The 14373-nt window shown below is 36.6% G+C and overlaps 1 protein-coding gene across 4 annotated transcripts in view; it reads left to right on the plus strand.

Moving 5' to 3' along the window:
• APC (adenomatous polyposis coli) overlaps positions 1–14373 on the plus strand; it is a 127008-nt gene that overhangs the window by 99466 nt on the left and 13169 nt on the right. For all 4 annotated transcript variants that reach the window (XM_008568178.1, XM_008568176.1, XM_008568179.1 and 1 more), the window contains exons 10-14: positions 1842–2220; positions 4091–4186; positions 9491–9630; positions 10213–10290; positions 10629–10745. In XM_008568178.1, coding sequence (XP_008566400.1) covers positions 1842–2220; positions 4091–4186; positions 9491–9630; positions 10213–10290; positions 10629–10745 — 810 coding nt within the window. The remainder of the gene's footprint in view (positions 1–1841; positions 2221–4090; positions 4187–9490; positions 9631–10212; positions 10291–10628; positions 10746–14373) is intronic.

The following is a 14373-nucleotide window of genomic DNA, read 5'->3' on the forward strand; positions in this document are numbered from 1 at the left end:
TGGTTATAATGTTTGCAAGGAAAGTATTTTATTACTGTTTTAAAGCTAGAGGCCTTAATATTATATTAATTAAGATGAAATTCTAATACTACAAAAAGTATATTTTCAGTTAAGTCTAAATAATTTCAGTAATTGTTTTCACAGTAAAATATATATACTCTTTCTTTACTCTAAATAATCTGATGTCTCTTAGGAAATGCATTACTGAAATAACTAATGTAAGGAAAGAACTTTAGAGTAATAAATGATATTGTCAGTGTGAGACTTAATCCTTTTTATAGTTCACAATAGTTAACTATTTAGGGCCCCTTGTATGACAGTAACTGTGCTAGGAGTTGTATATATGTACATTATCTCTAATCCTCTCAAAAAGATAAGTATTCAAATACACTTATCCCTCAAAATGAGAAAACTGAAGCAAAAAAAAAAAAAAGGGTTCATGTATCTCTTATGTAATTAAACTAAAATTCAAGTCCAGGTCTTTCTAACAGCAACATGTAGTTTCTATATAAAGAAAATCTCTAATATTCAACAGTACTGTTGTGTGAAAACCAGCAGTTAGAATTCCTTTTGAAGCAATTTTTGCATGATAAGACCTTACCACATATTCTGAACGGTAGCTACTGTTCTATACATGTATTATTTCATTTAATCTTCACAAAGAAAACCCTGTTAGTTAAGTCAGTTCCTCCATTTTGCAACTCAAAAAACTGAGGCTCAGAAAAATCAAATAACCTAACTAGCATCACACAGCTTGCTTGTAAGTGGTAGAGCCAAAATTTGAACTTAAGTCTGATGAAAGCCCATTTATCCACAGTCCTTACTGCCTTTCTGAAACTTTTATATCTAAAAGTATGTTTGAGTTTACACATTTAGAATAGCATTTATCAACCTTGTCACTATTGGCTGGATAATTCTTTTTTGCTTTGTAGGATGTTTAGCAGCATTCTTGGTCTCTACCCACTAGATGCTCCTAACATTCCCATCCCACAATTGTGACAACCAAAAATGTCTCCAAGATGTTGCCAAATGTGTCCTGATGGGGGCAAAATCAACCCCCTACCCCCACTGAGAACCACTGATTTATAAAGATGATGCATTCTTTATGTAATATTCTCTACTTTTATATAATAGCCTCTAACTTTGAAATGAGACTGATTATGGTTCAGGATAACTGGGTGTTGTTTTCCTTTTTCTAATCTGCTTCTGAGTAAACCCTTAGAATTTTTTGTCAGAGAGTAATTAATGCTTACCAGTTATTTTTAAAAAGTATTGACTACAGATTCTGGCTTTATTACTCCTTATATGATCATGACATTTTCCTTTTCATGACAGACTTATTTTTACATGTGTAAGGGAGAAACCGTATAATTTCAAGAATGTTATAATCTGATGAGAATTAATGATTGCTGAGAATTAATACTTAGTAAATTATAATAGTTGAAAAAATGTTTCTATTTATTGATTGTAGTTGTGGATTAAAAGAAATAAAATAAAACTTGTGTAAATAATTTAGGTAAACCACATTCCTCATTTTGTGTGTGTGAGAGAGAAGTCAGTTGGTTTTCACTCGTTATAATCAATGGATTACTACCAACTGATCCGTACAAACAGCAATTTAAATATAACAAGAACCTACTTTTTCTTTCAGCACTGTATACTACCACTCCTATTATTTATTCACATAAACAAATTATGGATTTTTGAAATAACACTCATTACTTCATCCTGGAAAGGTTTTTTTTAAAGAGTTATAATAAATATCCCATTCATCACTTCATTGATTTTGGCTTTTGGATATTAAAGTCATAATTTTGTTTCTAAACTCATTTGGCCCACAGGTGGAAATGGTGTATTCATTGTTGTCAATGCTTGGTACTCATGATAAGGATGATATGTCACGAACTTTGCTAGCTATGTCTAGCTCCCAAGACAGCTGTATATCCATGCGACAGTCTGGATGTCTTCCTCTCCTCATCCAGCTTTTACATGGCAATGACAAAGACTCTGTATTGTTGGGAAATTCCCGGGGCAGTAAAGAGGCTCGGGCCAGGGCCAGTGCAGCACTCCACAACATCATTCACTCACAGCCTGATGACAAGAGAGGCAGGCGTGAAATCCGAGTCCTTCATCTTTTGGAACAGATACGAGCTTACTGTGAAACCTGTTGGGAGTGGCAGGAAGCCCATGAACAAGGCATGGACCAGGACAAAAATCCAAGTATGTTCTGTATCTTGTACAGCATAGTGCATGTTTTAAAGCAAATGTAAAAGTTTCAGAATAGAAACTTTTTAAATTTGTTGTCTTTATGACTAGGAGGGGGAAATTCTATTAGCCATTTGTGCTACTAACGTATTTTAAAACTTAAGTCTGTATTTCCCTAGAAAAATTTAGCAAAGGCAAATGTTATATGCAGTAAAATGCAACCACAAAAGAACAGCAAATCAAGAGAGATTTATAAAGTCATAGCATAGAAGAACTAGAAAGAACCTGAGCAGTTATGTTGCCCATCTCTTTCATTTCATGGATAAGCTCAGGAAGGTGACTTTACTAAGTTATTTCAGCTATTAGTGACCAAGCCATAATCTTTTACATTTGCATTTCAGTTTATTCAGTGGACACAGAGCTGTGTTATATCTGTTATGTCATCTGATCCTCACAACAACCTTGTGAAATAGGAAGGGAAGGTATTATCATTTTCATTTTACAGATGAAGAAACTGAGTGGCCTCACAGCTAGTAAGTGGTAGAGTAAAGAGACCAGTTGTCCTGTCTCTCAGCTCAGTGCTCTTCCTATTTCACCATCCTGCTCCAGGCAATGGGCCCCAGTTGCTGGGGGTGATAAGCCACCTAGCTCTTTGCTCAGGGAGAGACCCTTGGCCACCAGCCCCTCTCCCTCAAGATAGGGAACATGGGAGTTGGGACCCTTGGGGACATAGTTTACTTCGTTTCTGTAGCCAAGAACCCAAAGCAGTAAGTATATCAGGTAAGGTCTTCCTTTCACTTAAGAAGGTTCTGTTCTCTTTCTCTCTCTCTCAGACACACACACACACACACACGATAAGTAGACAGTTCTATTTTATCAAACTGTTCATTTGGGGAGCAGGAGAAGTGATGGCAAGAATGTGACTTATGAAGCTATAGCAGATTTTTACTTAAAATCTAAATATTTTTCAAGAATAAAAAAGCAGAGATGGTACATTATATCTGTATGTTCTAGGGATGAAGAGAACTAATAAAAGATACTTTATTGGGAGAACATTACCTATCTGGATTGTCACAATTATATAATGACCTACATTTTGTACTTTGGATACATGTTCTCAAAAACTTAGAGTAAATTAATATTACTTCTGAAAAATAATTTTTTTTAATTATTTATGTCAAATAATGAGGGGTTTTTTTTTTGTCTTTTTCGTGACCAGTAAGCGGATCACAACCCTTGGCTTGGTGTCGCCCGCACCGCACTCAGCTAGTGAGCGCACCGGCCGTTCCTATATAGGATCCGAACCCGCGGCGGGAGCGACGTTGCGCTCCCAGCGCTGCACTTTCCCAAGTGTGCCATGGGGCCGGCCCCAAATAATGAGTTTTAAAGCCTTATAGACAGTATTAAATGTGAAGGTACATTTTCTTGAACATCTGTTTTATATAGTAAACTTTCTCTACTAGGTATCACATTTGTACACAGCCATGTGCTTTTAACCTGCGCTCATGACAATAGTTTAAATAGAAATTATAAACAAAATTAAAGTTTTATACCAAAATGTTTTTATTCTTTCATGTAATCAACATAATTTTGGATTATTAGTTATCTGACTTATCATATGAGCCTACAAATGACTTGTTCTAACAGACTTGGTCAAAGGCAGATGAGTAGTAAAAATTTTTATGGAATCAAGAAAAGCCCTTTACTCATATTTCCTGTCCCACATTTATAGTATTTATTCATCATTTAGCAAATATTTGTTGATCCACTAAACTTCTATGCATAAAGAATATATTAGTGATCACCACGTATTTTTAAAGTATAGTAAACATCATTGCTTTTGAAATGACAAAGGATTATGGTTTATGTCAATTTTATTTTTCAGTGCCAGCTCCTGTTGAACATCAGATCTGTCCTGCTGTGTGTGTTCTGATGAAACTTTCATTTGACGAAGAGCATAGACATGCAATGAATGAACTTGGTAAGACAAAAATGTTTCTTAATGCCATAAACAAATACTAGTGGGCTTTTGAATCATGATGAAATTCAGTATAGTAAATGAAGATTTTTAATCATTGATGAATTGGGGTACAAGGCCACTGACTTCTATTACCAGCTGCTTTCTCCTTATAGCAAAAAAATTGTACTATGATTTCAGGGGAGAAAGGTTGCTGAATCACAGAAACTGCTACCCAGTTATAAACTAACTTGGATGTTCAGAATGTTAGCCAAAGATTGAAAAATTACTCCAAGGGTTACTCCTTGTCTCTATTCCTAAAATAGACCCTGTGTGACAGTTGATAGAGAGGATAATTTGAATTATATTGAAATGCGAAGCTACTTCATTGTTCTTGAACTCTGTCAGTCACTTTTGATATGCACCAGGAGGAATTTATTATTAAGATTTTCATTTATCTTCATGGTTATTAGTAGTTCACTGGATTTTCATCATAAGCAACACAGTATCTTTGAAACTGGCTAATATAGAAAAACATTACACCCTAATTTAAGTTAGAAACATTTCATTAGATTTGGAACAATTACTCCTTTAGGTACGTGTTATCATACACTCTAAACCTGACATAACCTGCATTTATGCACCCCATTTTTCATGTAACGGTTTTTCTTTGATTTCTAGGTTCATTTTGCACATGTGGTATTTATAAATTGCATCATGCTGAGCCATCTCAGGTGAACTGGATCTCTAGGTGTGCCACAAGCAAGAACCATACACTGAGTTCCCATGTTAGTGTAGCCATGCCCTTGCTTTTTGTGCTGTTTGTTACATTACATTCCAGCCCCTGCTTTGTATTCTGCCACCCTCATCATTGTCATTCATCATTTATCTTAAAAGTGATAAAATCATGAGACTCTTAAACACAGAGAAACTGAACAGCCAAAAATGAATGCTGTCTCCTTCAGAGTCATCACTTTGGGAGGCTCTGTACTTTGAGATTTCAGGCCTGCACTCCAGCTGTGCTTTTCTTCCCACAGGCCCTAGCAGTTGGTCCACCTGATTCTCTTTCCTCTCCCCCTCCCTACCCCCACCTTCAGCTTCCTGTGGAATCTCAGTTCTCAGTACAATCTCAGCATTTGTGAAAATTTTAAGTTTTTTTTTAATGCTAATAATAATGGGAAGGGGATAAAAATAATGAATATATAGGAAAATTAATCCAATTTTAAGATACTGCAAAAGTTGTCTATATATGTTCCTATGTTCCAATGGACTGTAGACTAGGACTGACACATTAATCATCTGAATTTCAAAATAAAACCTAGACTCAGTATTTGTTCCTCTTCCTTCTTCAGGTAGGAAGGCTACCCGGGGCATTTCATCACAGGAGCTAGGTCAGGGGCTTTCAGGTGAGGAGCAGGATGGGGCCTCTGGGGGTGTGACTGCTGGGGACATAGCCACAGGGGATTTCCTTCTTACTCCTAGCCTCCAAATTTGCACTGGGGCAAAAGGAGGATCAAGGTTTATGGACTGAGGGGAGATAGTATAAGACAGCACAGGTATCTGGCAGTAAGGGATAAGGAGGAAAGAAGTCCCAAGATGAAGGGCAATTCTCAAACCCAGTCAGCTGCAATTGTCGTTTGTATATATACAAAGAGTCTACAGCTCTCAGGGTCATTTAAGTTTACACGTATTAGAGTTGGAAGTTTTAGATTATATCAGTGATGTATGTTTATTAATTCCTGAATCTATCCCAGAAACTGTGGTAGGCACTAGACTTTTACATTGATTAAGACATGGTCCTGGCTTTCGAGGAACTCATGGTTTATTTGCATTAGTATTGCACAGAATTTCTAGATCATAACGATTACCAGAGGCACATGTCAAATCATATAGATTCTCTGGCCCTGTAGCAAGCATAATCTCCAGGGGAGGGGCTGAAGAATCATAGTCATTAAGTGGCCCAGGTGATTCTTATGATCGGGAAACTTTGTGAAACTCTGATGTATAGAGTATTGATGTTGGGCCTCTAATATTTATTTTAGAATGAGGCATTTCATGCTAATGGTGACCATTTAAATCAACTAAAACAAAAATACTTTTAAAAATTAAGTGTCATTTCTCTATCATCTTTTTTAAATAAGAGTCCTGTTAAGGATTCTGTTGAATGTCACCTAAGGCAGTTCTCCGCTGTCTGTAAGGTTATGATGATAATTTGGTTCATCTAGACCACTGTTTTCTAACACAAGGTTATGATAATTTGGTTCATCTAGACCACTGTTTTCTAACACAAACACCAAGAAAAATGTGAAAGGACATGCTCATCATCTTTGCATTACCTCAAAACATCCTAATTTTTCTTAGGGCGACCAATTTTTTCTATCAGTCATGAATTTGTATCGTATTTTAGTGAATTCATTTACAGTTTTAATGTCTGAATTATATTCTTTGCTTCAAAATTTACTGAAATATTTTATTTGCCTGAAGTCATAAAGGGCTCTCTCTTTTATCTGATATTCCAAATTTTGTTGAATGTTCTTTTTTCATTAGTCATGCTCTTCATGGTTTTGTTGACATCCACCATATCCTATTTTAATCTTTGTTCTCAGAATCAGGTTCTAAAATTTTTAGTTTTTCTATACAAGAGTACTTAACTCTTTGATCATTTAGTGCCTCCTTAGGACCTTCTTTAGATGCTTTTATTTTTCTTAAGACAGTATGCCTTTCTTAAGGCATATTGCTACACCAGCCAGGATTATATGTGGACAGAAAGCATAGTTTATTTTGTTTTGGTATTTATACTCTGCTTTATAATACTGACATTTTGGGGATCTCATCAGTATACTGGGCCGCAGTCTTCAGGTCTACAGTGACTCCTATGTCAATTTCCTGGGTCAACATTCTCAGTTCTTTTACTGGCTCCCTCTCCTTTATTCAAGCATAGAATGGTGGAATTCCTTGAAGCTCTGCCCTAGGTTCTCTTCCTCTCTTGCCACACAGTATGATCCACTCCCACAGCCTCAGTTATTATATTAGCGTTAGTGTTCAGCTAGTGTTTTTTGAATTTACATTTCAATCCAACTTCTTTCTCCTGAGTTTCAGACACATTATCGAACTGCTTATCTGACAGTCTCTTCCTTCTTCTCAGAAATTGGCATCCTAATCAACCCAGTTGCTCAAGCCAAAATATTGGAAGTCTTTCATGGCTTCATTCTTATCCTGTACATATTGTAACTGAGTTCTTTAATTCCGCTTTTTAAGTATATCTCAAATCACTGCTCCTTTTCATCCCTAGTTCAAGCACCATTTGTCTCTCTTGCTCTGTAATACTTTGTCTTACTTCTCTCACCACTTCCAGTCATAGTCCATTCTGCACACTGCAACCACAATAGCCTGTTTAGAATGTACATCTAATTATTCCTTCCTCTGCCTAAAATCTTTAATGTGGCAAATAAAGTCCTACATAATCTGCCATCTCTACCCATTTTTGTAGCCTTATCTTTTGGTTATTATATATTATATATCTCCTTGTTATTATATATTTCAGGCCCAGGGACCCTTGCAAATGCTGTTTCCTGTGCATAGAATGCTTCTCTCCAGTTCCTGCTCTACCCTTGTTAGATACTCTTTCATCCTTTAAATCTCAACTTAAACATTATTTCCTTAGCCTTTTTCTTGGGACCACCCCCCTCTACTCCCACCGCCCAGGTTAAGTCCACCTGTTGTCTTACCCTGTGCTTCTAACAATCCATCACACTTAAATTAATTGTTCAATGTCTATCTTTGCTGTAAGCTGTCAGCTCCATACATACAGTGACTGTTTTTTTGTTTGTTTGTTTGTTTGTTTTTGTCTTTTTCCGTGTCCGGCAACAGATCGCAACCCTCAGTGTTGCCCCCGTACCGGACCGGGGACCGGCAACGGGATCGCAACCCTCGGTGCTGCTCCCGCGCCTTGCTCAGCCAGTGAGCGGGAACCGGTCTGTACGTGGGATCCGAACCCTCGGGCGGGAGCGCCGCCGCGCTTCCCAAGGGGCGCACTATCCAGTGCGCCACTGGGCCGGCCCAATACAGTGACTGTTTTTGTTCACTGACTATTTTTCCACCATCATAGGTGGGTGGAGGAAAATCTTCCTAAATCCAGTTTGAGTTTTCTTTACACAAATTAATTTGTACCTATCTACATTCAAGTTCATCTGTTATTTCTGCTAGCTATAAAGATTTGCATGAATCTTCCTACAGTTAAATCTTTTGCCCTGGAATTCCTGACCCAAGACAGAACTTTGTTTTGTGAACTTGCAGATTCTTCTGTATGCTTATCCTTCCAGATCATTTGCAAAAATATTTATGTACTGGTTCTCTTTCAGATTTATGACTTATAGTATTCAAGAATTGCCTGTTCATATTCATCTTTATTTTTTCTGCCTGAGCTATTTCTCTGTGACAAAACAATATCCCAAGTCCCATGATGATTAATATTTGATGATGAGTAATATTTTGAATAGCCTCCATATGCATTTTATCTTTCTTTTGTTCATTCCGTCACCATTTTGCTTTGCACTTTTTTTTTTCTTTTTAACTCCTTCCCTTATGTCTTTCCCTTTCCTTTCCCTTTGTTTTCCTCCTTACCTTCCTAATGCTGACCACTGTGGGTATCGTCGAGCATTCCCAGTGGTGAGAATCATGGGGAAAGAAAATACTAAATCCTAGTATAGTTGGTATTTGGTAATATTAAAGAAAAGTATGATATTTTTTAAAAAACAAATAAGTAGTTTTATAGAATTTAGTAATAAGTGGAACAGATGTGATTACTTTTCACAAAAAAAATAAGCTTTGCTTCATGCACAGTTTATTTTAAAAGGTTTAGTATTCGTAAGAGAAATTATTTTGCAGATTAAAAAAAAATATTAGTTAGGCCACAGTATGTGACACTGAAGAGTGTTTATAAAGTCCTAATAGTAAATATGTTATCTTTTTCTTCTTGTGTCCAGGAAGACCTGGTAGTGTTAGTAAATAGCCTTCTTCATAGTTGGCAGGGAGTAGTGTATATGCAGTAAATAGAAAATGATACTCATTTCACTCAGTTAGGCAAGGGGCTGGAGGGTGGAGAAAATGGCAGAAAATAGAATAGTTGTCAGTTGTATTTTATAAATATATTACACAAAAGTCCTTTATAACAGTTTTTGTGGCTTGTAATTCTAAGGGCAAATTTAAACGATGCTTTCTCAATCTTTGAGTTTTTTTGGGTTTTTTTTAATATTTAAGTTACCAACTTGGTACCAATTTGTTTTATTTTAGATTATTGTCTTTTTCCTTTTGCCCTTTTTAAATTAGGGGGACTACAGGCCATTGCAGAATTATTGCAAGTGGACTGTGAAATGTATGGGCTTACTAATGATCACTACAGTATTACATTAAGACGATATGCTGGAATGGCTTTGACAAACTTGACTTTCGGAGATGTAGCCAACAAGGTATGTTTTTATAAGATCTGTTTCTTAAGATAGCTCAGGTATGATTTAATTTACTTTCATACAAACTACTTTTCACTGATTTTCTTTTTTGTCAGTCTTCTTATTAAGCAATGACTAATAAAAACCTATACTTCACACCTACTGCATATCCTTACTCATTTGGTTACTTTATGCCTCAACAAGGGCAAAAGCACATTTACAGATGGAACACAGTAGTGGATTTATGTAATTGTATTAAAATCACTGTTTCTAAGAACGAGAACAAAAATTTGAAAATCCTGCTGACCAAGGCAAGTGTTACACACATACTGACTATCCAAATAAGAGACCTTATTTTAAAACCTTAGCTTATCATTTCTTATCATTTATTCACTTTAACAGTTTGGCAAGGGAAAAACAAAGAGCAAAGAATTAGGAGTATATCTGTCTTTCACTTAGGTAATCTTGTTCTAGATCTTTTATGGGTAAAATATCAGTTATGATTAAAATGAGATAACTGGGTTTTAAGTTTAATAGCCAGAAATAAAGCACAGTTTCAGGTTGCCTCATTGATGACCCTCTGTTCCTTATTTAATTTCACAGGCTACACTATGCTCTATGAAAGGCTGCATGAGAGCACTTGTGGCCCAACTAAAATCTGAAAGTGAAGACTTACAGCAGGTATACTTAGAATTTCAAATGTTTTTTCTTGTATATTAGCAGGAGCAGGTTAATGTCATGATTTAGATTAAGCTATGGTTCAGTATTTAGTATCTCATGTTTAAAGTATGGTTTCATTAACCTAGAATAAAGGAAAATGATTTTATTGTAGGAATTCCTATTCGCACCCTAGTAGTACTTAGGAGGAATTTTTAATAACCTCTAGCATTTTATTTATTTATTTGTTTGTTTGTTTATTTATTTATTTATTTATTACCTTACCTCTAGCATTAAAAACAAAAAGCAACTAGTATAAATCATTTTATATACGAATTACAGTAAAATTGATTCTTTTGCAGGTTATTGCAAGCGTTTTGAGGAATTTGTCTTGGCGAGCCGATGTAAATAGTAAAAAGACATTACGGGAAGTTGGAAGTGTGAAAGCGTTGATGGAATGTGCTTTGGAAGTTAAAAAGGTACCTTTAAAAACATTCATTACTGTAATATGAATTCCATGTTTGCCTACTTCTTTTGTTGCCTTTTCCTGCCAAGGAGATTCCCTAATTTCTGAACCTGTTTATCTCACCAGTCCATAGTTTTAGAGTACTCCAAATTCCTGAAGTATCAACATGAAAAATATTATACAAGATGGCTTAGTGTTAAGTCAAGGTTTCTCAGCCTCAATGCTATAGACATTTTGGACCAAGTAATTCTTTGTTGTTGGAGTTGACCTGTGCATTGTAGGGTATTTAGCAGCATTCCTGGCCTTTGCCTACTAGCTGCCAGTACACCTTCCCCCCCAGTTGTGACAATCAAAAATGTCTCCAAGTATTACCAGATGTGCCCCAGCAGAGAAGAAGGACAAAATCACCCTGGATTAAGAATCACTGGTATAAGTGTTACCTCTGTGCTCTCCAAATCTCAGTCCACCAAAGTCCTCAATTTTTTTTTTTTTTTTTTTTTTGGACCGGTAAGGGGATCGCAACCCTTGGCTTGGTGTTGTCCGCAACACGCTCAGCCAGTGAGTGCACCGGCCATCCCTATATAGGCTCCGAACCCGTGGCGTCGGTGCTATTAGCACCGCGCCCTCCCTAGTGAGCTCTGGGGCCAGCCCAAAGTCCTCAAATTTTGATGGTTAGCTTATCAAGAGGTGATCAGACCCAAGGGAGAAGAATCCCCAAATGATAATTCATTTGCAGAAGGAAATAAATATCTCCAGGTAGGATATCTGCCTCAGAAACTAAGCTAATTTTTTTTTTTTTTTTTTTTAAAGAAACTTGAAATCTGAAAGGAACCAAGAAAATTGTCTTAGCTAATCTGGGCTTCCTTTCACCCAACCAGTTCTGTACCCACAGACTACATTTTCTTCTTTAAAACTTTCCTTTTCAGGGAGGGAGGTTTCAGTAATGGGCCACAATAATCAACCATATTGTATATTGACAAAATAAAATAAAATTTAAAAAAAAAAAAAAAAACTTTCTTTTCAGAGAAGCCAAAGAGTTTTGTTTTTTATTGTTTGTTCTGTTATATATTTTTGGTAAAGTATATTATTTTATAACCCTTGAAAATGTATTTGAAGAAAAGCATTCAACTAAATTATGTTATAAAGATAATAATTAAATATACTTAGGGTCTGCATAAAGATACCTTTAAAATACTGAGTGGGCAGAAGACTTGTACTGACACTTCAAAAAAGAAGGTATATGCATAGCCAATAAGTATTTGAAAAGATACTCAACATCATTAGTCATCAAGGAAATGCAAATAAAACTGCATTACACATATCATGGTGGTTAAAATTTAAAAGACTGACCAAGTATCAAGGTGATTGAGCAGCTGGAAATCTTATGCACTGCTCGTGAGAATGTAAAATGGTATATAACCAATTTGGAGAACATTTGGCAGTGTTTTCAAGGTAAACATACACCTATCCTACAACCCAGTCATTCCATTCCTAAGTTTCCAAAAGGAACAAAAACTTATGTTCGCACAAAGACTTACACACAGATATTCACAGCAATTTATTTGTGATAGCCAAAAACTAAAAATAGCTCTAATGTCTTTCAGCAAGTGAATGGTAAACAAATTGTGGATATCTGTTTAATGGAATACCACTTGGGTATAAAAAAGAATGAGCTCTTGATACATTTGTAGTGACAGAAAACAGATCAGTGATTTCCTGGGGTTAGGGTTATAAGGGGAGGGGTTGGATTATGAGGAGGTACTAGGAAACTTTTGGGGTGATATGTTTATCACCTTGATCATGGTGATGGTTTCGTGGGTGTATAAGATACATCAAAAGTGATCAAACTGTATACATTAAATATGTACAGTTTATTGTTCTTCAATTACACCTTAATAAAGTACAAAAAAATTAGTATCATGCACACTTCAAAATTCTTAATATAGTTAGCCCTGTATATTTTCAGAAAGGTTTATTATGTTTGTGTGTATTATGAGAACATGTACTTCTGTTGACTAGTTCATGACTTTATTCTCTGTTAAGGACCTAAAAGATCTACATAGAAACTAATTGCTACAAACTGGGAAGGCTAGTTTAAAAGATTCATCCTACCAAGAAACACAAAAGAAGACCACGATAAATAGACATGCCCTGTTCTTGAAAAACAGAAATAGTATTTTAAAAATAATTTCTCGGCCGGCCTGGTGGCGCACTGCTATAGTGCGCCGCTTGGGAAGCGCGGCGGCGCTCCCGCCGAGGGTTCGGATCCCACATACAGACCGGTTCCCGCTCGCTGGCTGAGCGAGGCGCGGGAGCAACACCGGTCCCGGTCCGGTACGGGGGCGACACTGAGGGTTGCGATACGTTGCCGGACACGGAAAAAGACAAAAAAATAATAATAATAATTTCTCCTTAAATTCATCTATAAATTTGTAATGCAATGCCAGTCTTGGAAAAACCAGCCTACCAGAAATTTATAAAACCCAATTCTGATCTGGGCCTGCTTCTGGTTAGCAGTTTGTTATTTGTTCCCTCTTTTCCTACATTCAGCACAGCAGTCATTCTTTCTCTTTTTAATTCGTCATCTATTCCCTCTCAACTTCATTTACTACTAATGACCAAGAGTGTCAGAGTTACCTCCATCTCCCCCACTTGCACCACCTCACTTTAACTCCATTCAGCTACTTCTTACTCTTTCATACAGCAGAGTCCTTCCTTCAGCCACGCTCTGTGCCCCAGACTTTGCTGTTTTCTCAAGCTGTTAAGTCCCTTTCTCCTGTCCTCTATATCTTCTCTAATGAATTCTTCTTTTTTGTTTACTTTCATTTCCAAATGAAAGTAAAAAGTCTCTGTGGCTCCTTCTAACTATTGCAGTGTTTCTCTTTTTCTAGAACAACAAAAGCCCTGAAAACGTCATTTGCTACATTTAACTAGCCATACCATCTTCAGTCTCTCCCCATTTTGCTTCTAATACAAGCCTCTCCTATGTCATAAAATCTAGATTCATAGATTTACTTAGGTTTTTCTTTTCTACCTTCACCTGTATTTTTTACTTTTTGATCACTCACCTTATTGAAACCCCCCCTCCCTTTGTCTTTGCTGTCTGTATTTTCAACCTCTAATCATTCCTGTTTCCTCTCATTTGAACTATAAAACTTCTTTGAAACAAAAGCCTTCATCCTTGACATGTATTCACCAACAGTAACTTGTATTTCTCTATCTTCAGTTCTCACCTCTGGGCCAGTTGCAGTTTATAGATCATTCCTCTGAATTCTTGCTGTTTTTCTTGTTTTCAGGATACTTGGAATCCCCACCTTTACCTCAACCCAATATAGTAAAAATTGAGCTCTTATTCTTCTCACATATTGATTGTTGAAAGCACTTTCTCCCTTCCTCCTGCCATTTCTCTGACAAATAGTGTTTAAACCAGCTCCTAGATTGTTTCATTCATTTAATTTCTTGGTGAAGAGAATAAAGTGGCTAGCATTTATTGGTTAGGCCAAAATGTCTGCTGTGTTGGCAATAAGGCCTGCCTTCTTTTTTTTGTTTTGTTTTTTTTTTTTTTGTCTTTTTTCGTGTCCGGCAACGGATCGCAACCCTCAGTGTCGCCCCCGTACCGGGCCAGGACCCGCAACGGGGTC

Source organism: Galeopterus variegatus, unplaced genomic scaffold (genome assembly GCF_000696425.1).
Source record: "Galeopterus variegatus unplaced genomic scaffold, G_variegatus-3.0.2 Scaffold385, whole genome shotgun sequence".
In the NCBI taxonomy this organism is placed as follows: Eukaryota; Metazoa; Chordata; class Mammalia; order Dermoptera; family Cynocephalidae; genus Galeopterus; species Galeopterus variegatus.